This window comes from Aspergillus tubingensis (genome assembly GCF_013340325.1).
Source record: "Aspergillus tubingensis WU-2223L DNA, scaffold_6, whole genome shotgun sequence".
Lineage (NCBI taxonomy): Eukaryota > Fungi > Ascomycota > Eurotiomycetes > Eurotiales > Aspergillaceae > Aspergillus > Aspergillus tubingensis.
In genome coordinates this window covers 1,218,195-1,244,534 of record NW_023336280.1, presented here as the reverse complement: position 1 = coordinate 1,244,534, position 26,340 = coordinate 1,218,195, and the positions used below count along the sequence as shown (strand labels likewise).

Genomic DNA, 26,340 nt, shown 5'->3' with positions numbered 1-26,340 from the left:
GATGCCGTTACTCCAGATGGAGGATTTGCAGCAGCATTCTTCGCATCCCATACCGCATCACCAACAAGGGCAAGATAGGCCTGGGAAAATCCGGTCACTTTGGTACATTGCGCAAGCAACCCGTTTTGTTGCCTCCCTTGCGATTGGCGATGGATAGATCATGTATTTCTCCGGGTCGAGATTTGATCGGAGTTGGGGAAAGCTTTTGCCCAGCGTGGCACTCTTCCCTGTTGGGGATCGGCCGCATTCCAGTGCCCCGCTGGTAGTGTTCTCTTTGGCCTTGGGAGAATTGATAGCTAAAATGCCGTGCGTGTATCGTGCTCCCCCATTGCATTGGATGTGTTATATAAATTTTCCGGTTGGGACTTGGAAAGTGCTCGGTTTTTCTTGTGTTTGGTGATTATCCCCTGTCTTATCACCAGAGGTCCGATGGAGTCAACTCAGACAACCCAAGAAACAACAAACACCAAGTCATCCGAGGACTATATTTCTACGGACAATGGTGACCATGAGAGCAATGATTCGGTCACGAATCCCAAGTTGAGCATTGATATCGATGCCGCCCCAGATGGCGGATATGGATGGGTGATCGTTGCGTGCGTGTTCTGGCTACAAGTCCACACCTGGGGTATCAATGGGGTGAGTACACTGCAGCAGAGCTACTAGCAAAGCGGCAACAGATCTTCTAACTGCACTAGAGTTATGGCGTCTTTTTGTCCTACTACATGGACAACAACATCTACCCCGGCACCAGTTCACTCGCCTACGCCTTTATCGGCGGTCTCGCTATCGGCTGCGCCTACCTGATGGCACCCGTCACCGTGTTCCTCATCCGCCGATACGGCACCCACGCGACAATTATCACGGGAATCATCATCCAAACAGCCGGACTGATCCTCGCCTCCTTTACCACCCGCGTATGGCAACTCTTTCTTACCGAGGGCGTCTGTTTCGGTGTCGGCATGGGCATCATCTACATGACCTATCTTGGCGTTCCGCCCCAATGGTTCGACAAGAAGAGCAGCGTTGCAAACGCCATTCCCGCCGCTGGTGCCGGAACCGGTGGTCTCATTTACTCCCTTGGGATTGAAGCGATGATCGAGAATCTCGGTCTCCCCTGGACATTCCGAACGTTAGCCATCATCTCTTTGGTCGTGAACCTCGTGTGCGCGGCCTTCCTCCGCGACCGCAACAAAGCCACCGCCAGTCGACATGTCGCATTTAACTTTCCTCTGCTAAAGAAATTTGAAGTTCTACTCCTTATCGGCTGGGCCATTTTCAGCACCTTTGGCTTCGTCTCCATTAACTTCAGCCTACCCAACTTTGCCATCTCGATCGGGTTGACCGCGCGCCAGAGCAGTGTGGTCGGCGCGCTGCACAATCTGGGACAGGGTATCGGCCGGCCACTTATCGGCTTATTCAGTGACAGACTGGGTCGATTGAACGTGGCCACAGCCCTGTCCCTGGTATGTGCGGTGTTCTGCTTCGCTATCTGGATTCCCGCTCGGAGTATGGCCGTGTGCTGTTTGTTCGCAGTAATGGGAGGCATGGTCTCGGGAACATTCTTTGCTACAGTGGCCCCCGTGTTCGTGGAGGTGATTGGGTTGCAGGATCTACCTGGGGCTCTCAGTATCCTGTGGTTGGTGCTGGTAGGGCCTGGGGCAGCAGGAGAGGCGATTGCGCAGGCGCTGCGACGACCGGAACAGGGAATGGAGGCGTATCGACAGGTGCAGATCTTCGCAGGGATGGTGTTTGTAGCAGCGGCGTTGTGTCTATGGGTGGTGCGCGGTTGGAAGGTTCAGCAGCAGCGGCAAAGAGCTGTCACTCATACAGCGGGGATGTGTAAGGAGGTGATGGAGGTAGAGGTGAGAGCAGAGGAGAAGTCGGGGTGGAATGTGTTGGAGTTGGCCAGGGAGATGGTGCGGTACTCTCGTGTATAGAGTACTACTAGGTGCGAATCGTGTCAACCCCTACTAGATACCAGGCTATTACTAGTAGCAGCAAAATTGTATATTAGTACTTGTCTAATTCTACTCAAACAATCTATGGTATAAACTAACAGAGTCAATTTTTCAATCCCCAACCACTACATCCTTAAGGGACTGCTGTTGCTGTCGCCGTCGTCATCATCTCACCACCCGTCCCCGAACCAGTCACCAGCACATTAGCAACAAGCCTCACCGGCTGCGGATGATTAAAGATATCACGAAACGTAACATCATACCCATAATCCTTCGCCAGTCGCGTGATCCGCATAGCCTTGATTGAATCCCCTCCCAAATGGAAGAAGTTACTCTTGGGTAAAACAAGACCGAACGCAACGCCCAAACTCTCCGCATACCATTTACACACCATATCCACCTGCGCACTGTAATCCCCCTTCACAAGTACATCGCCCCCATCAACTCCCCCCTCATCCAACGGCACGGCATACACCAGACGATCCTGCTGCGCCAGCCCAGCCGCAGCCTGTCGAAGTCGCGTGCGGTCGATCTTACCCGTACGCGTTTTCGGCACGTACAGGAGTGGGAACATGAATGTTGGGATGAACAGCCATGAGAGGGATTGTTTGAGTTTCTGGACCATGGTACCCATGATAGCTTGGAATTCTGCCGTGGGGAGTCCAAAGAGCGCCCCAGCAGCAGCATCAGCAGCAGAGTGCTTAGTGAGCCGGTCATCGTAGACAAACCCCACAAGCTGCTTCGTTTGATCCGGCAAGACGATCACATCGGCTACGACCATACCTCGCGGTAGATCTACAGCGTGCTTTAGACGAGCTTCTAGATCGTCTAGCTCCACTCGCTGGCCGCGGAGTTTGACCTGTCGGTCTTTGCGGCCGAGGAGATAGATTGAGCCGTCGGGGAGATACCGGGCTAGATCTCCGGTTTTGTAGCACCGCGATATCGTTGGTGCTGGTGCTGGTGTTGGTGCCCAGACAGGGACATCGATGAAGACAGCGGCGGTTTTCTCTGGTCTCTGGAGGTAGCCTTGCGATAAACGTCCACCTTGGACGACTAGTTCGCCGACGGCCCCGATGGGGAGTAGTTTGTTGTGGTCTGCTGGATCGACGATCCAGGTGCGTGGGCCGAACGAGCGACCGATGTTCCGGGGGTCAGATAGGGAAGTGAGGTCCGCATGTAGCGTGTCGAACATGATGCCTTCGGTGGTGCCGTAGCTGACGTTGAGGCGGTCGACTCGGGGTGCCCAGAGGGCTACTTGCTCTGCGGTTAGGACGTCCCCGCCTACCGTGAGGGTCTTTATCGTGGGCATCTCGTCCGGGTGGACCTGGGCTAGGACTGCAGCGGTCAGGAACGCGGTGTTGATGCGGAGTGCTGTGCCTGTCTCGGCGAGTCGGTGTAGTCGGTCGTCGTTCCCTGGGATGCAGACACATCCGCCACGGGATAAGGTGCATAGGGTTTCTACGCAGCTGAGGTCAAAGCTGAATGCGGCGAATTGGAGGAATCGGGTGCCGGAGTGTAGTTGCAGTGCTTGAGCCATTTGTTGTACGCATGTTACGATGTCTTGATGTGGCTGGACCACGCCTTTCGGGGCTCCGGTGCTGCCTGATGTGTACATGAGGAAGGCTGGCTGGGTCGGGGAAATGTCTCCGGATGACGCTGGGAGTGCCTTTTTCGGTAGCTGCTGGATTAGCGGTCCGGATATTTCCAGCATTTGGGGCGCCATGGCTACCCAGTGGGGTTCGAGCTTGGAGGGGGTGGTGGTGGTGAGGATGACGGATGTATTGGCCTCACGGAGCATGGATGAAGCTTGGGCGGGAGGTAGTGCGCTGTCCAGAGGCATGCAGGCTGCTCCTGTTCGCAGTACGGCTAGCATGATGACCACGGACCAGATGGTCTTGTCGAGAATGAGCCCGACGTAGGTGTGCGGACGCACGCCGGCGGCGAGGAGGTGGTCTGACAATGTCGTGGAGAAGTACTGAAGCTCGTGGTAGGTAATCTGTTCGTTGATAGTGCAGCAGGCAATGGCGTCGGGGTATTTGCTACTGGCACGGTCGATCAGGTCTGGGAGGCATTGCTGGCTCACCTCTAGCGACTGGGTGTTCCAGGATAGAATCTGGTCGCGACTCGCTCGGGAGAGGAGATTCAGGTCTTTGACCTTGCCTTGCCAGCCGTGGCGGACTGAATACAGGATCTCCTGGGTAGCGTCGGCGATATGACCGGCCATTGTTTCTGAAATGTATGCGGTGCGGAAGCGCAGGAAGAGACGCAGTCCTGCGAGGTCCCGGTTTGCGCCAAGGATGAGATCGCACTAGAGTGGGAGGTTATATGAGTATGATGGTCTTCAATTTGGTACGGAGGCTGCATTACTCACTCTCTCTGAGTCTGTTAGCGAAGAACCATTTTTGGGAGCCAGGTCAATTCTCCCATTCCTTCCGTCCAGCAGTAGTACCCCAGTGTTAAAAACCCAGGGGTCATGACTATCAGTCTCCAACAGATGTCCCGATCCAACTAGAGCGGTCAGGTCGTCTTCACGGTCAATTGTAGTAGCGTAGACGGAGGAGCAATGCTGCAATAGATATGCTGAGTCCCGAGTATCGGCACATTCTTCGTAGCCCATCACCACGCTGTCATCGTGGACAAACACGGAGAGGATGATGGCCCAGATCACGCGGAGCCTAGGCCCCAGATCAGGGCCCCATTGAGAGATACTGTTGTCCCTTTGGGGTATATCGATGGTATGCACCGCGTCGTCATCTCGACCTTTCTGGGGAGAGGGAGAGGAAGAGAGGCTGGGAAATCGACATGGTGCGGTCACAACCTTACCAACCATTTCGATTGATTGGTCAGGATGCCAATTCTGCTGATAGATAATAGACTGAATGCTCAAAAAAGAAGGAAACTAGAGAAAAGAAGCAGGCTAACAAGAGGAAAAAGATACCGAGAAGGATTCTTGTGTTGTGGCGCCATCCATGGGGGGAATTAAGCTACATCTGCTGTTATTCCCCCTGTCTAATCTCCTTGCATGCGGTTAGGGGGAGGCGGAACGCGTAGGTACAGGCTGGGCGCATCGCCGCGATACTCAATAGCGTGTATATGTCTTTAGCTATTCTTTAGCTTCCTGAAGCAATTGATAGAGCGTGTGTTTTTTGAGAGTGTGAGAGCGTGGGTGGGTGTGTAAATGATGCGATAGTAGATTGTTAGCTCGTCTGCAGTAACTGGAACACTCACTCCTAAAGTGCACTAGTGGTGGTTTCTGACATCAACGTGCTTCTTTAATATTTGCAATGTATCTCGAAGGTAGATCCGAGACACAATTTTCCATCATGCGCTAAAATCATTGCGATCTTACCAGTCAGGATAGCACCCCGTTGAACGGCCAGTCCAGAAAGTGTAATCTGAATGTGGTCTCTGAATCAACATAAAGAAATGCGCCCCCGGAAACAAGACATTAGTAGTCGAATTAGACTTAATACTGGTAATATTCAAAATGGATTTTAGCTAGTAGATAGGTACATTCTGAAGATCCACAGATCCTATATAATAATCAAAGTAATCTACAACAGTTCCTACCCTAAGACGCCGTTTCCAACCATATTAGACTTTGTTGGAACACATTACTATCAATCTTCCTAACAGGGGAAATATATCCTACAGCCGGACGGATACACATCTACAGAAGATTTAGCTTGTGGATCATTGTTGCAGATGTAGCTAATAGTAACAAGCCGCTGGATTCTTCTCAGTACAGTCAGGAAAGACAACCAATGTACCAGAGATATAAAATTTACAGCACTAGCATGGCATCAAAAATCCCTTGGAACTACTGATAATTTCCAACGAGCAACTTCTTCATGGTATCTAGTACTTCGTTTAGTAGTGATGCTGTGCTCTCCACTTAGTTTGTGTAGTTCTAGTTAATCTTCCCCACCCGCATCTGCCCCACAACCACCACATCAACATCAACAACAACTTCTTCACTCTCTCATCATCTCCCAAGCCTCATATAATCTCCAATATCGTCCCCCAACCATGGACACCACCAACCCCACCACCAAACAAGAAATACAAATATCCCCTCACCTCCTCCACAACCATCCCTTCCTCATCCACCCCCTCTCCTCCCTCCCCACCACCCACTACCCCACCTACACCGACTTCGGCGTGGGCGCCTACATCTTCATCACCACCTACCAACAAAACTCAAAACCACACCTTCTCCTCCTCCACCGCTCCCCCACAGACAGCTACCCCCTGCACTGGGAATCCCCCGGCGGCGGAGCAGACCTTTCCCTCGACGACACCCTCCTCCAGGCATTATGTCGGGAGGTACTCGAGGAGACAGGGCTGCAGGTGACCAAAGTAGTGGATTTAGTGGCTGTTGACGAGTGGAGGAAACCGCTTCCCGGGGTGGGTCAGGGAGAGAAGAAGGTGATCAAATGGGGGTTTCTAGTTGAAACTGCTTCGGGAGAGGAAGTGATGTTGAATCCGGAGGAGCATTGTGCTTTTAAGTGGGTGGATGAGGGGGAAGTTAGGGATGCTGTTAATGAGGATTCTGGGATGAAGTTTATTGGGGATCAGGGACGGAATTTACTCAGGGCTTTTGAGGTTTATCGGAGGTGGTATACTTCATCCGAGAAGGAAGGGAAAGGGGAAGGGAAAGATACGTGTTGAATGTCAGACTATACTATCAAGCAGCAGCTTATACTCCACTACTGGGGCGGGGGGGTCAAACCCCCCTCCTCTTCATGGCCAACTTAAACCCCCTCACAAACTCCGGTACATGTACCGGGTTCAACATCGTGGCATGAATGCCCGGACAATTATAGAACCCCACCTCAGTGCGTGCGAAATCCCTCCACGCCCCCAGCTTATTCTCTTCCCAGTCCTGTCTATCCAAGGCTGCATAGCTCGGTGGATCCGCTACGAACACATCCAATGTCTCGACCGTTCCCTGCGGCTCGTATGTCTCGCCATGGACTCGAAAATTCTCTCCGATGTCCGTGATTCGTTCCAATCTCTCTGCGTTGAGAGCTAGTGCGCGCACTCTCTCCTTATCAGAGATGTTCAAGACATGCACGAGGGCATCGTAGCGAGATAACCCTTCCCCTCCTTTGTTCTTCTCAAGGCTATGCAAATAGGTACCGGCTTCGCCCATAACCTCTAAATCAATCAATTCCAGGAAGAAAGCTATATGAAGCAATACATCAACCCAATTCTGCCCGCGCACGTACTGCCGGATATGCGGCGGATAGTCGATACTCGCCAGGAAGCGGACTTCCTGGCCCTGGGACTCAAGCACTTTGCCCACTTCGAAGGCGAGGGTCGAGCCGAGCGAGTAGCCCGCTATGGCGTAGGGGCCTTCGGGCTGGGTCTGCCGGATGTAGTGGGCGTAGGTGTCGGCTGTTTCTTGGATGGAGTGGAAGAAGCGCTCGTTGGTGTTGTAGCCGCGCGTGCGGAGGGCGTAGACGGGCCGCGTGGGGAATTGGGCTGCTAAAGCGATGAAGACGAGGATGTCGCCGCTGCCGGGGTGGATGCAGAAGAGGGGGATTTTGGTGCCGTTGGGTTGTAGGGGCACGATGGGGTTGTAGGTTGGTGGTTGGGAGAGGAGTTTGTCGATGGAGGCGCAGATAGCGGTGGTTGTTGGACTGGATAGAAAATGTTAATATGTGGGAAATTTGGTAAGGTTGAATATGGGCGAGGGAGTGGCTTACTCGGTCATTAGCACAGACATGGGAATTTCTACAGGTGCATTGACGGCTTCTTGAATCATGGCTTTGAGGAGGATCAGGTTGAACGAGGTAATTCCGAGATCGAAGATTGACATGTCCACATTGATGTCTTCGATGGGGATCTTGAGGAGTCCTGCTATGGTGCTTTGCACTCGCTTCTCGGTCTCGGATTGAGCGGGTCGCTGTGTGGAGTCGCGGTACTTTTGGACGATCTTAAGGTCTTCCTCCTCGAAAGAAGCATACTCGCCCTTTTCGAATGCGGTCCGCACCTTGATCCGTGAGATCTTGCCCAGCGAAGACTTGTCTAGCATCTTCCCCGGCAACGGGATTATATGGGCGGGTTTCCGCCCCGTTAGGAGTGCAACGGTCTTTGCTATGGCGGTGGCAGTCTCAAAGCGCGTTGCGGCGTCGTCAGCAGCATAAGCAGGGGAGTAGACAATGGCGATATCCTCGCTAGCGGAGCCTGGAGCACGACAAGGAAAGGCCACGGTATACGAGGGCACAACTCCTGGGATGTTCTCTTCTTCGATGGCCACTTCGATCTCTGTGGCACTCCATTTGACTCCGTTCACGATAATAGTGTCTCTAGTCCGCCCTGCTAGGTTCAGATATCCAGAGTCATCCAGCCAGGCGAGATCTCCCGTGATGAACCACCCGTCCTCTGTGAACGCGGCAGCTGTGGCCTCCGGGTTATTGAAGTATCCTGTGAACACAGCAGGGCCAGACAGTTGAAGCTCGCCAACTTCACCAGGCGCAGCAGGCTCATATCTAGCCGTGGGGCGCATCACGCGCATCTTGATGCCAGGAGTGCATGGTCCGAGACAGGCAAATTCGAGGCCTTTGGATAGATCGTAGGACGGTGATGCCCGTGCATGCACGCATCCGGCACATGTCTCTGTCATCCCAAAGCCAGGACTAATCACCTCGCGCTGGATGTTAAATCGACGCAGTTCACGAGTCAGCCCGTCGATAGTGGCGACGACATTGGCCTCGCCACCCGAGTTGATGCTCTTGAGACGAGACAGATCCGCTTGGAAGGTTGGGTTGGCAGCGAGAGCGTCCCGCACCTGCGTCAAGAAGAAATTGGGCGCGAATGTGTAGGCGATTTTGTGAGAATCAAGCAGCTGGATGAAGCGTATTGGATCGCGAAGCAGCTCCGAGGCTGGGATAAGCACTTGGTCGGCGCCCAGACTCACTGTGGATTTGTTAGCTGCTATTATGTTATAAAGGTAGAAGTGAAGAACATACTTGCATGCAAATGAATCTCGCAAAGACTAGCAACATGGTCCAATCCAACCCAGGTGAGAAATACATCCCCAGGTCCGGTTCCATGGTGATCTTTCTTGCCCTGCAGTGCCGTGAGAAGCTGTCCATGACGGAGTGGAACCGCCTTGGCGCTTCCAGTACTTCCAGACGTCAACATGAGGACTGCTGGGTCTTGTGCTTGCTTCTCGGCTCCGCAGAGTGGCAAAGTGTCAAATATGCCATTGGAGTTAGCAGCTTTGTCGAGCACTTCGACTGGAAGCACGCGAAGCTCATCAGTGTCCAGAAAGTCCGGGACAAGCCGCTCCGTAGTAAGGACAACGGGATCCTGCAGCAGCGTTTTAAGGTGACGCAGATGCTTCAGGCGCTGCGCGGGATCATGCACAAAGGGGGTTGAAATGGCAGGAAGGAAGCCTGCAAGAGTGGCAGCCCAGAACCATAGGATTGTGTCGTGATGGTTCTCAAAGTGCAGCAGGATAATAGAGGATGCGGAGATGCCATCGATTTGGCCTAAGAGCCGAGCTTTCTCCGTGGCTTTGCTCTGAAGGTCGGAGTACGAAACACGCGAGGCTTCTGCTCCAGGCGTGTAGAAGGTGAGTCCAGCTTTGGAGCTGGCTGCTTTGGCTAGGAGCTGGGCTAGGTTCTGTACAGTGCTGGGAGACTCGATAGTGGCCACTGGCACATCCTTTGCAGGAATTGACTTGAATGTTGGCTCAATAGCCTTGCCATTGCCCTCGAGAACATGGGGAGCCATCTTGCTTTGCAGTATGTTGATAATGAATAATGAGATTTTGAAGCTGTCTATGCTGTATAGATATTGAGGTGTCGTCATGCTGCTTAAATAGCTTTCAAAGCATCCAGCTGATATATCCAACCCCACTTGATGGCAGGTTATCCTTGCCTGTATCTCCCTCTCCCTCGCTTCTATACAATAAGCACGCCGATTCTGAGGCTCATCATCAGAGCACGCGCGTTCTGCGTACAGCGGCTACAGCTTGCTTCCCGTCAACGACTCCGGCCTCTCCTGCGAGATCAGAAATCCCTCAAAGAATTGGCCGATTCGTCTATATTTATCCAGACTGAACACAGCAGATACGTCTAAAGTTTGTCAGTAGATCATTCCAAGGCTAGTTACGACGGAGGCTTACATTGATCTGGACGGACAATGACGATAGCACCCTTGTCAGGGCTGATACCGAGATGCTCGTAAAGGTGTCCATGACCTCTGTTGTAGCTCTCGTCATCAAAGAATATTTTGTGAAGATCTACATCCCGGTTAGATTGATCTTTTTTTCCGAGGCATTTAACTCACCTCTGATATGGTTCTTCCCCGTGAATGGATAGAAGCTCTGCGGGATCTGTTCCAGCTCGACGCCATGCCGTTTACCATGTGCCACGAGAATTGGCTCGATAAGGCTGTCAGGTTCGCCACTTCTCGAGCGGAATCTCTGAAGAGGGCTGTCCTCGGAGCCGAGATACTCTCCAATCTGTACTCGGTCAGTATACTGCTTCATCCTGGCAAGGATTATCCCTCTAACGTACAGCTTGCAGTGCGGCCATATTCTGTGACACGCTGAGATCGCCCACAAACGCCATCACCCTCCAGCGGCCATCGGACTTGAGCGATGCAGCAAGCTGCAGCGGTTTGGCGTCACAGAATCGCACAACCTGCGCACTAGGCAACCTCATTCCAACCACAACGTTCGTGGCAAGTTCGGTCGACACGCCCGTATCGGAAGTAATAGGCGATTCATCATACTTGGCCGTCAAACCTGCAGTGTATTTCCCAGACTTGATAAATCCCTCTTGGAACTCCTGGGGTGTTGCACTCCCCTGAGAGGAGAACAACTTGGCGAAATACCGATCAAAGTTAATCAAATCAATAGCCACCTTCTGCCGCTCAAGCACATACGTCTCCAGCAATGAGGGATGCGCCAAGCCCTTTAGCACTGAAGCAAGCTTCCAGCCCATATTGTAACCATCTTGTAAGCTGACGTTCATGCCTTGGCCCGCCTTCGGCGAGTGCGTATGACAGGCATCGCCCGCAAGAAAGACACGGTAATCCTTGTGGAAGAAATCAGCATGGCGCTGCCCGATGGCGTAAGCAGACCACCAGACCGTCTCAACAAAGTCAATCTGGTACGGACTAAAAATCCGCTTCGCGGCGTTTTGAAGATCTTCCAATCTGACATCCTTCGCCTTGGTGCCAGTCGGAAGCTCAATGTAGAATCGGGTCAGATTGTAGCTGTCTCCTTCTCGGGGTATAATCAGCAAATTGCCTGCCTTGGACCGGATGCTGGATTTCTTCCGAATATCGGGGAAGTCCGTTCGTGGAACCATGTCCATGACACCCCAGACAGCATCGGTGCTATCTCCAATCATATTGTATCCTAGCGCTTTGCGCACCGTACTATGTGCGCCATCACATGCCTGATAACATCAGCAATAACCCTCTCAAAGAGTAAAAGATAACATACCAACGCATACTTCGCCTCAAAACTCTCCACCTTCCCATCCTTCTCCGCCGTGACTTTAACCGGATAAGCTTCCGGCCCCGCCGAAAGCTGACTCTCATCAACCCGAACATCCTTGACAGTATACCCGTAATCGATCTCCTGGTTGTTATGTTTCTTCATCAGGTCAATGAGAAGCCCATTGATGCGCGCCTGGTTTAGAATGACATGTGGCTGATGAGACAATCCGGGCTGCGTATCTGCTGTCTTGCCCGTGCGACGTATAACTCCCGAGCCACTATCATCGGCCCAAAACACGACCTCCACCACATGGTACGACTCGCGCAATAGCTCCTCGCCAATGCCGAAGCTCTCGAAGATTTCCACCGTACGGCATTGCACACCGTCTGCTTGGCCCATCGTCATGGGGCCATCCCGCCGCTCAAGCACTTTGCAGGTTATGCCATAGCGTGCGAGCCAGGTGGCTGCGCAGAGACCTGCGGAGCCGCTGCCACAGATTAAAACGTCGACTTTTTGTGTCATGTTGTGGGTTATTCTTCTTTGTGTTTAGATTTTTTTTATAAGAGGCAGTCAAAGAAGGTGAAGAGTATCCTAAATATGATGAGTTGGAATGCGCCTGACTGGTCATACTTCAATTGCCTCCGGGATCGATTCCGAACTACCCCGGAATCGATCCCGGGGTCGGCACCTGCGCGGCATGTGTCCGTGCCTCGGGCACCGTCTGCACCAATGATCTTCAGTGTATTCAGTAACCATCTTCTCCGCAATCCGGGGTCCGGAGATACCGGTGGCAGTACATTATACCGGCGTGCAAGTTGGTGTCTGAGAGTGAGAGGATGAACAACTATGATCATGACATGCCTTCGGAGTGACCGGCAGAGTATAAGACGCTAGGCCGAATTGGGGAAGGTATGCAAATGGTTGAGATGCCGAGACTCGCAGCTTTGATACAAATCACGATTCACTGCGAAGTACCACGTTTTGATTGTGGAGGGCTCTAATTTGGGTGTTAGTTATACCTGGATCATTGTGTCAAAGCTATGTTAACAAATGATATTCGGTCATTTGTCGACGAAGCGCTACATCATGATCCATCGGACTCTGTCCGAGCTTTTATTGTTCCATGACTTCTATGATACCTCTGGAAGCAAGGATATAAAGTACGATGTTGATTGCCAGAGACCCAATAGTGAGTTTCTAGACGGCCACCAACGTGTGGAAGGCGCTGGCCTCAGCTACAGTGGAAGGAGCAATGTTCATAACAATCATCTGATTCGTCATAGTTCGACTAAACAAACCCTCTGGACCAAGCTGTACCAGTATGCATAAAGGTGCCCTCATTAACTGTGTCCCAAATCGTAATATATGATGCTCGTAACCCGTCTTCACCCACAGTGCGTAGGCGCCATCTGTATCCACTCCCAACGCCAGCGCCGGTGCAGTAAACGCCTCATGTCTTGCGAAATGCAAGCGGACGAGAGAATAAAAAGCGTATCCATGCGATATCTTACAGGAAGTACTCACTGCGGCCCGGCCGCGACGTCGGCACATGTCGTTGATCGTCACTTACCGCGCTGAAGAGCTTGAACGTCGGTTTTAGATCGTCGTCGATCTCGCACACGGAGGCGAGGTTGCCGCATCGGTAGCAGTAGTTGGGAGCACTCCACACGGTGACCACGTTTTGGTTGGCGAAGTGATACTTGTAACCCTCGTTGACCAATTGATGGGCTCGGGCGATCAGGGTCAGGTCATTGACATGGCAGAACTCGTCTGCAACCTTGTCTCCGAACAGCCAGCCTAGAAAGGTCAGTAAAGAGAACTGCACATCTTATGGACGAATACGTACCAGCTCCTCTGGGACTCACTGCCCATGTCTCCACATCATCGGGGTCAGACCAGACCAGGTCACAAAAAGCACCTTCGTGCGGAATCTCTTGGGCTCTCGCGACCACCCGCACTTGATCCAGTGTTCTAATCTCTGGGCTCAGTCCACCGTGCACACAGAGCACCCTGCCGTCGATGATGGCGCCCAATGTCATGAAATCGAAAACCTGGCAGCAAGCCTTCCATACGGACGCATTGCCATACTTCTGAAAGCACTCCTCGTAGAAACCGTAGACTTGAGTGATCTGGCGAGACTCGTGGTTACCGCGTACCAGCGTAACCCGATCAGGATACCTACATATACGGTTAGAATCGGTGCACCCAAACCAGTAAGTATAACTCACTTTGCCTTGAGGCACAGCAGTAACGTGAGGGTCTCCAAACTGAAGTACCCTCTGTCCACGTAGTCACCAAGGAATACAAAGTTTCGATTCAATGTAACCTCATTCGAGCCTGCGCTGGAAGACCGACCGCGCTGGCTGTTATTGGAGCCCGTCTCATCTGCAAGATCATCCGAGTTTCCGGAGTTCCTCAATTTCTTGCGCAGCTTGGGATCGGTAATGGTGGAAGGGGGTTCGATGTCCTCCGAGGTGATGACGGAAGGCGACGTTTTAGGCGGCTCGACGTCAGGTTCGTCAGGCATGCCTCCAGAGACCCGGAACAGCTCTAACAAATCGTAAAATTGACCGTGAATATCTCCACAGATGGTCACAGGTGTTGAGACCGGCTGAATGTTCGACTCTGGAAAATGCGACCCGTCAGTCTCTGGTGAATCGGTCGCCACCTGCTCGAACTAAAGCCCACCTTCCATCATAAACTCCTTGACGATCTCACAAAGCTGTTTCATATGGGACTCCGAGAGGTATTTGCAGTCCTTTGCGGCCTCCAGCCACTCATCAGGGCCGGCATTGCGCTTCAACTTGGCCGGTCCCGGCTGAGGGACCTTACTGTCCACCATGATGAACTTGTGCGTATGAGTGAACAAAGTGGGACCAGTGCAATTAAAGGCAGTAATAAAAGTAGAGTAATGAATAAACTAGTCTTTCCAAGGAAAGTCGCTCGCATACACCAGAGCACACGGGTTGCTTAGCGGAATGCGCGCCGGCGGTCTTTCCCCGCAGGGGATGTTGGCTTTGGGTCAGTGAAGATGCTCACGCCAATTCCCGGGATCGGTCACGTGGTGCGGGCGGAATCTCCTGCACGATAACAGCTTCATCACTCATTCAGGCACAGCGCCACATGTGATTGCGGCTGCGGAGTGACAGTCTTTCTGCTTTCTTTCACCTTACACCGTACTATATATCTGTCGTTTCAGTACAACATTCTCATCCCACTCCCTCAGCGATACTCCCATCCTCTAGTTGGGGCGGAAGTCCCAACACATTAACCTATCGATCATGACGCAGATCCCTGCGGGCAAGTCTACAGGAGGTGTTCTCCAGATCCCCGCAGCTGCCACTCAGAAGAATGCCTCTGCGGCACCAAAGAAGGCTCCTAAGCCAGCTGCGCCCCGATTGAAGCTTCTCGTCAGACGTCTCCCACCCGGGCTAACACAAGCGGAATTCGAGACAGCGTTGGGCTCAGAATGGAGGGTTGGCGGTGGGAAGGTCGACTGGTTCCAATACAAGCCAGGAAAGGTCTCTAAAGAGTAAGCCAGCATTGCATTCTGTGAAGTCTTCCGCTAACAGTATGCTGTATAGTCCGGCCAAACCTTCTCGACCCTCGCGTGCGTATATCCATGTCATGTCCAGCGACCACACCATCCCGCTCTCGAACAAAGTCCGTCAAACGTCCTTCATAGACGCCCGTAATACCTCGAACGACCCTGTCCTTCTGGGACCCCCGTCTCTGGAATTCGCACCTTATGCCAAGATTGCCGGAAATCGGTCGCGCAAAGATGCCCGTCAAGGAACCATCGATCAGGACCCCGAGTTTATCGCCTTCCTCGAGAGCCTCACGCAGCCACTTGCCAAACCGCCTCCTGTCGATTCTGGCGCTGATGGTGAGGATAAGAAGGAAACGGTGACAGTTACACCTTTGGTGCAATACATTCGAGAAAAGAAGGCCAACAAGGCGAAGGAGTCCAGCAAATCTAAACACAAGTCGGACAAGGACTCCAAGGGGGAGAAGGTCCAAGCGAAGAAGTTGCTACAACGTCCTGACAGGGATACAAAGGACTCTGCTGCTTCAGAGAAACCAGAGAAGAAGTCCAAGTCGGACAAGGCTACCAAGGAAGCGGTGAAGGCCGCTAACAAGCAGGCTGCTAGTGTTGCTGCCAAGCAAGCCGCCAAATCGTCACCAGCGCAGAACTCCCCCAAGGATACGCCACAGACATCTACAGAGCGGAAACGCGAACGTGGAAGTGTCGCGGCTGCTGCCAAGATCCTCCAGCGCGACCTTGGACTCGCACCGTCCGGTCGCCGCAGGGGCAAAGCCGCTGCCGCCGATGGAGATACGCCCAAATCCGATCAGAGCGGTACTGCGACCCCGGATACGAACAAAAAGGAGACACCGTCCAGACCATCTAAGGGGGCGAATCGGGACAAGTCAAAGGGCAGCAACACCCAACCACCCAGTGAGCCATCCGAAGCGAGCACCCCAGTCAGTACTACACCTAAGCCGGCAAAGTCTGGGAAGGGGAAGCAAGCATCGGCAGGACCGGCGGCGACCGCTACCCAAGCATTCCTTAAGCACGCCAATCCATCTCAAGGCGTTACCGAGCCTCTCCTCGAAGCGGCATTCGCCCCGTTCGGAAAGGTTCTTAAAGTGGAAATCGATAAGAAGAAGGGATTCGGTTACATTGACTTTGCAGAACCTGACGGCCTTCAAAAAGCCATCGCTGCTAGTCCTGTCTCAGTGGCGCAGAGTCAAGTTGTTGTTCTAGAGAGAAAGGCCAACCCCGGTGGAGAGAAGGGTCGCGGCAAAGGCCGTGGTGAAGCCCAAGCATCCTCGGGAGGCGGAGGCGGAGGCGGCGGCGGCGGCGGTGGTGGTGGTGGTGGTAACAACAGCCGGGGAAATAAGACCAATGAAAGCGGCTCAGGGGGCAACTCGTCTCGCGGACCACGCGGAGGACGAGGGTCCAAGGGTAAAGGAGGCCCCAAGGGAGGCGGCGGCGGCGGCGGAGGAAACAGTGGCGGCAATGCCGGGGCTGCGAATGGGAATAACCCCGAGAACAAGGGGAATTCCGATAGTAAATGAGCCGTTATGATGATACATGTAGTGATGATAATACCAGCAGTTGCCTGCATGATTATCCCAGCTTTGATGATATAACTATTGATATCCACAGAATGATAGTAACTACTAAGTCAGCTTCGAATGATGAACAGCACATATTAGACAACTACATATATCAGTTGTATGTAAAATCAGGAATGAACAAGGATGTGAAAACCAAGCCTAATGCCAATGCATAAAAGCATACTCCACACACACACTATACAACTGTTCTTTTTATACTTTGTTCAAGGTACAACCTGCAGGGGCATCTGTGGGGCCGGGAAACGGCGCCCCACTCTATACTATACCGCTATGTATCCATCTAGATCACTTACATACAGTCAAGCCTTCATCATCACAGCATACCATGATTATCTCCAATCTATTAAATTAAACATTACTACCTAGTACTATATCAACCTCCCCAACTTACACAACAAATAAACCCCTCCCTACGGCACAACCCCCACCGTGCCCCTCTGAAACAACCTGAAAGCCTTCAAATTCTCCTCCCACTCCACCCTAGCCTTCTCCAAAGCCCCCCTGCCCCTACTACTACCACTACCCACCTCGTCTTCCTCCTCAACCTCTTCCAACACCACCGACCTAACCAACCCACACTCAACCTCCACGACCGTCCCCCCACCTCCCAACTCCCTCCTCAAATACGCCGGCCACTCCACCCCAAAGAACCCATAAATCCTCAACCTCCGCAACTGCCTCAACCTAGCCAACGCATGCACAAAGAGAATGTTATCCCCGAGGCCTCTCGCCTCATCGCCTGGTTCCATGTGCGTGAGCCAGGGAATGTTCGTGTCCCATCCTATCTCGAGATATCTTAGACCGATCGCGTGCTCGGAGAGGTTGTGGAGGAGGACGATCCACGACCAGATGGTAGAGCTGGAGTTACTCCAGGGAACGAAGATGTGGAGGGAGCGGAGGAGGGAGGTGTTGAGCGGTCCGATGGAGGTGAGGTGGTGGTGGAGTTGGGTTGGGTGCGTTGTTGAGAAGGTGTTTTGGGTGTAGAGGATGGAGAGGGCTTCGGCGTGGATTTGTTTGCAGGTTAGGAGGATTGAGGGGTGGAGGTCGTTGGTTTTGTTGTGGTGGTGGTGGGTGTAGAGGTGGATTGGGTTCAGGGTTGGGAGTTGTGGTCGGTTGTTGGCGATGTTGTTGGCAGCGGAGAGGGTTCGGCGGTGGTGGTGCTGGTTGGTTAGGAGGTGGGTGTAGATGAGGAGACGGAGTTCCGGGGGAAGAGTTAAGAAGAGGTTTGGTTTTGGTGGTGGTGGTGGAGCTGGAACTGCAACTGGCTCTGGATATTCTAGGAGTATAGTAGATGAGTAGAGACTAGGGAGTGTTGTTTTGAAAGTTGGAAGTTTACGTGTTAAGGAGGGTGGTGGTGGTGATGGAATAGGGTCATGGAAATTGTAGAAGGGTACTTTGGTGACATCTTCCACTGAGATGGCCATGACGGTGCTGTACTGTGCTGGCCTACATTGCGAGTTCCAACTGTCCTTATGATAGTAGATAAATCCAGAATGTTGGGCCGGAGAATATCGGTGAGATTGAGCGCTATCACATGATAGTACACCGGTTTCCTGGAAGGGCTATATACTTTCGGAATATACTCTACCAAGTAAGTTCGGAAGATCGAACCCGTATCATCGTTTCTACCGCCTGTCCTATGATGATGGCCAATAGCAGGCACTTACTTTATCTACGATATGATCATTGATGGAAAAGATTCCCGTCCTCTAAAAAGCTACAAATGCCGACTGCCGCAGACCGACATTGATTACTACTCACTCAAATCCTCGCATGTTCGGCAATGTACTTCATTACAAAAGAGTATCGGAGAAATCTAGCGTGTCAAAAAGCATCATAGTTAAATCATAATTTTCATGATATTGCGAAGTTTAATCCTATTAGCCTATGTTCAGCGAAACCTTCGAGAGCACCCTTTACACGCGTTGATTTGCTTGAATCTATACCTTCTGCGAAGGACTCAAGGTAAGACAGAGCAACAGCCATAACAATATTGGGCCGTGTTGTTATTCTGTGGAGTTACCTGAAAAGCTGAAGAGGAATCCACAAGGTTCTCGATATGGTTGATGTTGGCGTTAGGCCATGGTTATAGTTAAGATACATAGGTACTAGTACAGAACCAGTCACAGGGGAATTGACCACTCGTCATAACAGATGGCCATCACGTGGGGAAAGTGCAGGACTGGTCCAAACAGATCCATTCGTCTGTTCGCTTTCACTGTGCAATCGAGAGCGCTTAATCGTACTATTTTCAGAGGGAATATTCAGGTGTACAGATATCACTGCTACGAGCAGAAGTAGATATGGTTTAACGAAGAATTGGGTATCATTTGGCTATGCTAAGAATTCGCAAAGGAAAACAAGATTGAGCAACTCCATACTCTTGTACACCAACATTAAAGTGTAGAAGAGGGGACACCTTTCAGACCTCCTCGACACCCACCAAGTCCGACCGACCGAAGTCAAGACATCATGACAAGGTAAAGATCATCACCACTCCCTGGACCATCGCACCGACACCCGAAACAAGTCTACCGAGATAGATCGTAACAGAGCGTGCAAATGCGAAGTCGAGTCGGAAGTAAAACGGCTTCACTTTAGGGCATCGAGGACATAGCAGTCATCAGCAAGGGTGGAGATTCTGTGGCTCTTTAGAAGAGCTCAGAGGTGGGACGTCTACTCTAAAGTGATTCTTTGAACTGTAGGCAGAAAGTGGTTAGCTGATGATTCTCCAAATTTGCATTGTGGAAGGCTGAAAGGCTCTTCCCAATGTTAGGGGGGAGGGAGACTAACGTAGAGTCGCTTAATTTTCTAAATGAATGGGGGGAAGGAGCCTTTTATATCTGCGCGGTGGACGCTCGCTTACGCTAGCCACTAGCGAGGTCATGTGTTTCGCCCGTTTTTGCTTGCTGTGGGACTGGGTTGTCCAATCAGCGCCCGTGAAAACTCTTTCCTTCTACCGGCCAGACCGTCACTTGGAGGTAGAATTCGCGTGTTACTGCTTCATGAAGCTTCCATTGCCTGTTTCTTTGACTAACAATTATTATCTTCAGCTCCTGGTTAGTCCCGGACGGAACTTGCCTTCATGGTTGTGCCGCAGTAAAGCCGATGCATTTGGTGCCTGAGGATGGAAAGTATATCTATGAATCCGTTCGGCACAACCACTTTCATAAGTTATGCGTTGTACTGTGTATACATTAAACTCCAACAACACCAGCTCTACATCCTACTCCAAACCTTTCCGTTCCCCAATGAGTAACACTATAGCGATCTTTTCTAAGCGAATACGCGATACGTGCCCTGGCTGCATCTGACTTCAGCGCAAAATTCGGCCCGGGTCTCAGCTTGGAAAAGTAGTTCCTATATGGGTCAACACGGTATTCATCCTGAGACGTTGCTACCTCTGCGAACAAAAGACCTAGAAAAATTCATCTACTTTACACATGGTGTATACAGGGTTGGAACCTGCTACCCGAACAGTCTGTTTCTACTAGATTGACTGTCGGCTACCCTGCCGGGTAGCTTAGTATGGCTCATTTTTCAGTCTACATGGTGTCCCGATGAATGTATCAGGATCGCACCCCCTACAGCCATGACCGTTTGAGATTGATAGCCACTTCATCCCCACAGCACAGATTTTGCCATGCTTATACTTCCGGCATGTGGTCTATCTTCCGGGCACCAGGGTCCTTGTGCTACAGGGTCTGCTTCTTGGAGAAATGATGTAACAAGTTCCGAGGTTTATCCTGTCATGGAACACCAAGGTCATCGCTCGGCTATAGTTATCGGGAATTATTTGGTCAGAGACAAAGCATGCTAGGCGGCAGTCCCTTGTTGCAGCTGCTTGCGGGCATTGCTTTGCATTCCTCTAGATGAAGGTCTGGTGTATATCCTTAGTACAACTCTAACCATAAGCTGCAGGGATAACCATATAGTCTACGAGGAGAATAATGAAGAATTGAAAAAGTACACTATGTGATAAAGGCCTTAATATAACATGCAGACTTTCGGGGAAAACTCACTTCCTTGGATAAAGTAGAGAGTATCGACAGAGTTGCGCGGGTACGAGTTTCCGATGTAGAATAAGGATAACATTGTTATTTGTGCCAACTACACTGGCAATAAAGTTCGAATTAGGCGTTTTAAAGCCCGTTTCACGATCGACCCCCCGGGGTGAACAAGGCACGGACATCTTCCTGTTCGTTCATCCCTCATGATCGTCCCCGTTCCTGCTCCACCATTACCCAAGAATCGGTCGACTAGGGTCCTGGTGATCAGCAGTCCCTGATGCTTATACTTCCGTCGGGCTCCAGCGGCCAATCTTCCCACCAAAGAGAGCAACTCATGCAATGTTTCGACCAAAATTCGAGGCGGGTTGGAATTTTCCAGATCCCGAATGAACCTACAATCAACCAGGCGCTACATCACATTGTTTCAGAGAGACTGAACAAGTGCATCATCGATAGGCTATCAATGTCTTCCGGTTCCATGCCAGCCTTGACGGCCCGAGCAGCCAAAGGTATATAAACCTCTTCCTTGCCCACTGAATAGTTTCTATCATCATCAGCATCGCATCCCATCGCATCTCAATCTCATACTCTCAAACTCTCAACATCTAAAAGCAAGTCAGCTTTTCAACCAGCAAAATGAAGTTCACTGTCGGTTCTGCTATGGTGGCTACCACCTTCCTCTCCGCTGCGAACGCCGCTTTCCCCTCCATCCCCAACATCCCCGAGACCTGCTTGGAGATCCCCCAGGTCATTGGCAACAAGCCTCTCCAGCTGCTCTCCTACTTCCACAAGGAGGTCTGTGAGAAGAACTGCACTGCCACCATCAACCAGCACAACCAGTACCTCCAGGAGTCGGTCTTCCCCCAGATCATGAAGGATCTGGACCAGAAGCTGGACGTGCCCGCCTCCGAGCAGGCCTCTTTCCAGAAGATCCAGACTCAGATCAACTCCGCCATCGAGAAGGACTGCAAGTCTGAAGGCGACAAGCCCCTGTGCAATGACCTCGAGGGTCTGGCCAGCTACGGCCTCTGCGCGCTCAAGGCTAGCCAGCCCATCATCTTGAACAACATCGGCCAGCTCCAGGGCTCCATGAACATCACCGACGCCGACTGCACCAAGATCAAGCAGATCGACTCTGATGCGACTGTCTGGCAGAAGACCCTGCCCAGTTACATTGACAAGTTCGCTCAGGAGTGTGAGAGCGAGAAGTCGAACTAGAGGTAAGGCAGTTTGCCGATCCAATGCAAGCCCTGCTAACTGTTATCATCAAGGTTCGCGAGACCAAATCTTGGGTGATAGAAGCTTGCTATGTCGCAGGGACGTATAGTGTTAGGAGATCGGGAATCTTTGGCTTTTTGGATTTAGTCTGACGCTGTAGCAACATCTGGGATGCTTGCCGTCGCTCCTTTGGACGCGTCGAGTCGCAATGAGGAATGTCATTATGAGTGCCAGACATTGAAAGAATTTCCGTCGGGTACTCTAGTTTAGATTGTGAAATGTGATATTTTTGTTTTTTCTGTCCTCCGTACCTGCAGTGAAATGTCGATCGTAATTTGCTGGTGCCTGAAATTCGGGGTTGAACCCCTGGCACTCACGTGCCTGAGGATCATCCGCGGCGGCTTCCGAACTGCTGCTTATCTCCATCCGATAACTTCATCCGATAGTGTTCCCTTACCAACTTCATCAAATAAGAATCTCCACACACTCATTTCATTCCCCTTCAGACTGTCGTGGCACAATGCGGGGTGCTTCCAGTCTATCTCCTTGCAGAAAGCACCCTTGCCAGCCCCCGAACGAACCTCTCTGAGATTGGATCTAATTCACCGAACATCAGTGGCATCACGGGCACCCCAGACGGATCCACTGAGCATCTCGGCATGCCATCCTCGGTACCATGCCCCGCCCTAAAGTACACCCAGCCAACCGCCTAAGAGCCTACGAAGCTTGCAATGCATGCAGGTCAACGAAAAAGCGATGCAGTGGGACATTTCCATGTTCGAAGTGTATCAGGCTCGGACGCGCCGATACATGCGTGCCGAGTCCACGGTCCGCTGCTCAACGGCCGACTGCAAACACCCGAATCTCCGGCAATAGCAATGTAAGCTATGATTCTGGGCGTCGACCATCCACAACTCTTGGTGCGAATGCCTTGGCAGGTCGGGCAGACTCCGCTAGCTTCGAGGCTTCGGAGCCGAGTCGATCGACAGTAGATACTCAGCCTATGTCCCCCGAAACATTACATAGGACTCATCCGCGGATGCTCCGCAATCTCCGTGGCGAACGAGGTAATATAGCACTAATTGGACTGTATCAAGTGCTGTAACTAATCCGCATCCGGCAGTCTATGTGGGAAAGGCTGCCTCCTTGTCCTTTCTGCAACTAGTTCGGGACACTGTATCACAGTATATTGGGCCATCGCAATTCTCGCACAATATGAAAAGCGAAGATATGCTAGAGACGGAGACACCGCATGGAACACCACCCACGCTAGAGAGCAGTCTGGACTCTTATCAGCTACTCCAGTACTATCAAACATATAGCTCTGCTACGAGTGGCTTCATCTACGTCTTGTCAAGTGCAGAGGCTATGGAAGTTCTTGATGCTTTAATTGAGCCCAGTACACATCCAGACAGGACAGAAATGGCTGTTGCAGGTATGGTAATTGCTATCGGGGCACAGGCCAGCAAACGCACTGTATCGACCGAGCAAGCCGAGCGCTATTTCTTCTCCCGTGCTCAACGCAGCGCCTTTGAGGGGATGTTGGAAAACCCCAGCTTGACTCTGATACGTTTATTCCTGTTGATGTCCTTCTACATGCTCGGTGCTTGTCGTCGGAATGCTGCCTTCATGTACCTTGGAGTGGCTGTTCGAGCTGCTGTGGCATTGGGTCTTCATCTTACCGAGCTCGCGGATGCCGTGCCTAGCCCTGAGCAACACCAGAGAGCAAGGGTGTGGATGAGTGTTTATAACCTGGACCTCCTAGTAAGCTCTATCCTTGGGAGACCAGCTGCGACAGCTGCTCTGCGTTCGGAAACAGAAGATGGTCCTATCCGTTACGCGCTCCTGGAGGGCCATATGTCGATTGGCTTGGTTGCCTCCTATGGGGTCTCGAGGATCTTGGAAGAGATTATCTCGTCTATGTACAGCAAAGAAGGAGCCTCGGCTGAGCTCGCAGACTCGCTTCTAGCTAAGCTTAAACAATGGAGCGATGAACTACCGGGGCCATTGGTAGAGCCTCCTAATCTTGACTTCGATGAACCCGCTGCGCGAACCCACATCATCAACAATCTTCACGTTGCTTGCATTTACCATTTTGCGGTAATCACAGTGACGCGACCCTTCCTGGTGTCAGTGCTGGGCGTGCGACTGGCGCGTTTGCACAATGACTCCACGGACGGCGCACCGAGTGATTTGTTGCACGAGGATGCAGCACATTCCAATCTTGCAACTGCTTGCATTGATTCGGCGTTGTACATGATACAGACATGCGCTGAGGTGCACCGCTCTGGACTAATGCTAGGTAACATGTGCATACTGAAGGCTTTTATATTTGCTGCCGCCTTGGTTCTCGGGTTCTCGATGTTCTCTCGAAAGGAGGCTGAGCCCTCACATGAACAGGCTTACGGGGAAGCCCTGGAGATTCTTCGTGTGCTTTCGGAGCAGTCCGCCCAGGCAGGACATTACTTTGAGATACTCAGTTGCTTGGGAAATGCCGTGGCTGAGCAGCGTCGACGACTTGTACAGCATTCCCGCCAGACTAAGGGGCGATATGTCAGTAAGCTTTTTAGCCTGGATGATCGCAGGCCCTCGGTGGAGGTACAGGAAGGGCTAGACACGCCATTTAACAATGGCGTTTCTGCTATGGCCCCTGAAGCCGGCATCTCGGACCCATGGGCTGGCATACAACGCCTGGGCTTTATGGACTCTTTGGGGATTGATGCGGCATTATCTGGCCTCGACGGTATGCAGCTCCCGGTGTGGGATAGCTTTCCCTTTGTTGGCGAAGCTTTTCAGCTGCAGGGCAGAGTGGGTGATGTAACTTAATGTAGTATGGGGATGAGTAATACCGTAACTTATGATCTATTTGTGCATTATTTGGCAGGAGCGGGTATAGCGTTCCATGGCTATTTATCAGTTGTGTAAAAGTGTCCAGTGGTGTCGCGGGTACGCGACGTACAAGACACTCCCGAGCCTTCGGACTCCTTTATTCCTATTTTCTTTCTATTTGGTTTACTGCCTGGTGGGTGTTGTTGGCCTGTACTAGTAATGTACCTCTTCCATGGGCACCATTAGTAGTCCGAAAGAACAAGAGTCTGTGATATTCGAGAATGACAAGGGAAACCATATTGCGGATATATATACCTTAACCGGCCACCTACAGTACCTTTCCAATACAGACCACAACGACAGAATACTGCATAAAAGTACCAAGACAGGTCAAGTATCATATGCCTTTACACACTACAGGGCCACAGTGACCTTAATAAAAGCAAACTCGCATATTTACCACGAGATTGGATTATTCAAGAATTCGGTTCTCTTTGATGGTTCAACCTGTGGGGCAAGCGGTTAGCTAGCCTTATATTACAAATATTATGCGCTATTCTTCAACAGCTGGCCTGCTGGCCCAATGGTAAGGCGCTTGACTACGGATCAAGAGATTGCAGGTTCGAGTCCTGCGTAGGTCATTTCTTTTTTGATTTTCATCTTTTGTTCCCTCCCATTGTCTGCCGACTGACTATAAACACCTCGTTCTCTCTCTGTTCTCTTTACAACTCCAACAGCTTGGTGTCGCCGACCGTACCATCACACTTCTAAAGTTCATTGCAGTCAAGCGGTGCATGAGGTATGAGTAAGGCTCGTGTCAACCCTGCACAAAACTTTTCTTTTTTCCTAGACCCTACATATGCGCAGGAGCTGCATACTGACTCGTGTGAGTGATGCCTGACGAATGTTGTCAATGTCCGTCCGTCAGCCAGCCTCTGCATGCACCATGCTGCAGGATGCGAGCGAGACAGTTCATTTGCCAATAGTATCCGTCCTTTCATTTCCGACCCCTCCTAAAGGCTTCACGCGCTACAGTGAACTACTAGTTTAGATGGTGGTTGGTGGCTGTCTCGTCTCCACCTTCGCAGCTCCAGCGGCCCGCTGAGCGGGTCGTAGATGCATCGTGTCTTACTATCAGACAAGCCTGATTTGTCTGCACCTCTCCCTACAATAGCTGGGGAGTATGCTAATCCTCGCCGGTCTTCCTATTTCCCGCCCATTACTAGATCATGGCGTTGTTTAGCATGCTACTGGCGAATAATTCTCCTACGACTGCAGCCACTCCCGTTGGTGCAGGTAACCGGCGACGATTGAGGATGACGATGAGAGTTACAGTTGATGAATTTTCTCCTCACTTTTAGGGGCTGAGAGAAATGCACCAAGGAGTGCCACGGTCTCACCAGCCGTTACAGCAGATGCGCCGAGCAAGACTATGGCATCGTGCATAGACGTTCTAACGGCGACCGGCCTGGATCAGCTCGTCCTCACCTCCCTCCCCACGCCGATCACCGAGTCATGACCTTCATGGATGGCATTTATTCATCACGACAGACCATCTCAGCCAATGTATACCCTGTCATAAATGGGGTCTTCGGCAGCCGTGCAGCTAGTTGACGCTCAGCTATGCGTCTGCTATCACCTCCGATGCTGATACGGCTGAAATGAGGAGCACAAGTGTATGCACGACCCCCTCTTGACCCCGCAACATATG

The 26,340-nt window shown here is 51.7% G+C and overlaps 10 protein-coding genes and 1 non-coding gene across 11 annotated transcripts; 6 read left to right on the top strand and 5 right to left on the bottom strand.

Moving 5' to 3' along the window:
* Positions 1-429: 429 nt before the first annotated feature.
* Positions 430-1,940, top strand: AtWU_04173 (MFS transporter; the record flags this gene model as incomplete). Its single annotated transcript, XM_035499284.1, has 2 exons — positions 430-639; positions 699-1,940. 2 exons carry the CDS (start codon positions 430-432, stop codon positions 1,938-1,940), a joined length of 1,452 nt encoding a protein of 483 aa, XP_035355177.1.
* A 154-nt stretch (positions 1,941-2,094) lies between these two features.
* Positions 2,095-4,791, bottom strand: AtWU_04172 (nonribosomal peptide synthase; the record flags this gene model as incomplete). Its single annotated transcript, XM_035499283.1, has 2 exons — positions 2,095-4,269; positions 4,333-4,791. 2 exons carry the CDS (start codon positions 4,789-4,791, stop codon positions 2,095-2,097), a joined length of 2,634 nt encoding a protein of 877 aa, XP_035355176.1.
* Positions 4,792-5,990: 1,199 nt separating this feature from the next.
* On the top strand, positions 5,991-6,632 carry AtWU_04171 (NUDIX hydrolase; the record flags this gene model as incomplete). The annotated part of the gene is made up of 1 exon (XM_035499282.1): positions 5,991-6,632. The coding sequence occupies one exon, from the start codon at positions 5,991-5,993 to the stop codon at positions 6,630-6,632; it is 642 nt and encodes a 213-aa protein (XP_035355175.1).
* A 55-nt stretch (positions 6,633-6,687) lies between these two features.
* AtWU_04170 (NRPS-like enzyme) lies at positions 6,688-9,707 on the bottom strand (the record flags this gene model as incomplete). Its single annotated transcript, XM_035499281.1, has 3 exons — positions 6,688-7,606; positions 7,673-8,885; positions 8,939-9,707. 3 exons carry the CDS (start codon positions 9,705-9,707, stop codon positions 6,688-6,690), a joined length of 2,901 nt encoding a protein of 966 aa, XP_035355174.1.
* A 234-nt stretch (positions 9,708-9,941) lies between these two features.
* Positions 9,942-11,949, bottom strand: AtWU_04169 (putative phenol 2-monooxygenase; the record flags this gene model as incomplete). Its single annotated transcript, XM_035499280.1, has 5 exons — positions 9,942-10,051; positions 10,102-10,218; positions 10,266-10,440; positions 10,496-11,383; positions 11,431-11,949. 5 exons carry the CDS (start codon positions 11,947-11,949, stop codon positions 9,942-9,944), a joined length of 1,809 nt encoding a protein of 602 aa, XP_035355173.1.
* A 985-nt stretch (positions 11,950-12,934) lies between these two features.
* sitA (TOR signaling pathway phosphatase SitA) lies at positions 12,935-14,269 on the bottom strand (the record flags this gene model as incomplete). Its single annotated transcript, XM_035499279.1, has 4 exons — positions 12,935-13,224; positions 13,274-13,605; positions 13,656-14,052; positions 14,116-14,269. 4 exons carry the CDS (start codon positions 14,267-14,269, stop codon positions 12,935-12,937), a joined length of 1,173 nt encoding a protein of 390 aa, XP_035355172.1.
* Positions 14,270-14,708: 439 nt separating this feature from the next.
* On the top strand, positions 14,709-16,509 carry AtWU_04167 (putative nonsense-mediated mRNA decay protein Upf3; the record flags this gene model as incomplete). Its single annotated transcript, XM_035499278.1, has 2 exons — positions 14,709-14,959; positions 15,012-16,509. 2 exons carry the CDS (start codon positions 14,709-14,711, stop codon positions 16,507-16,509), a joined length of 1,749 nt encoding a protein of 582 aa, XP_035355171.1.
* Positions 16,510-16,982: 473 nt separating this feature from the next.
* Positions 16,983-17,996, bottom strand: AtWU_04166 (berberine and berberine like family protein; the record flags this gene model as incomplete). Its single annotated transcript, XM_035499277.1, has 1 exon — positions 16,983-17,996. The coding sequence occupies one exon, from the start codon at positions 17,994-17,996 to the stop codon at positions 16,983-16,985; it is 1,014 nt and encodes a 337-aa protein (XP_035355170.1).
* A 3,222-nt stretch (positions 17,997-21,218) lies between these two features.
* On the top strand, positions 21,219-21,800 carry AtWU_04165 (transcription factor domain-containing protein; the record flags this gene model as incomplete). The annotated part of the gene is made up of 1 exon (XM_035499276.1): positions 21,219-21,800. One exon carries the CDS (start codon positions 21,219-21,221, stop codon positions 21,798-21,800), a length of 582 nt encoding a protein of 193 aa, XP_035355169.1.
* Positions 21,801-22,476: 676 nt separating this feature from the next.
* On the top strand, positions 22,477-24,626 carry AtWU_04164 (Zn(II)2Cys6 transcription factor; the record flags this gene model as incomplete). The annotated part of the gene is made up of 2 exons (XM_035499275.1): positions 22,477-22,867; positions 22,924-24,626. The coding sequence occupies 2 exons, from the start codon at positions 22,477-22,479 to the stop codon at positions 24,624-24,626; spliced, it is 2,094 nt and encodes a 697-aa protein (XP_035355168.1).
* Positions 24,627-25,198: 572 nt separating this feature from the next.
* On the top strand, positions 25,199-25,270 carry AtWU_t103. The gene has a single exon. It is a non-coding gene; the product is annotated as a tRNA-Arg (tRNA).
* The last annotated feature ends 1,070 nt before the right edge of the window (positions 25,271-26,340 follow it).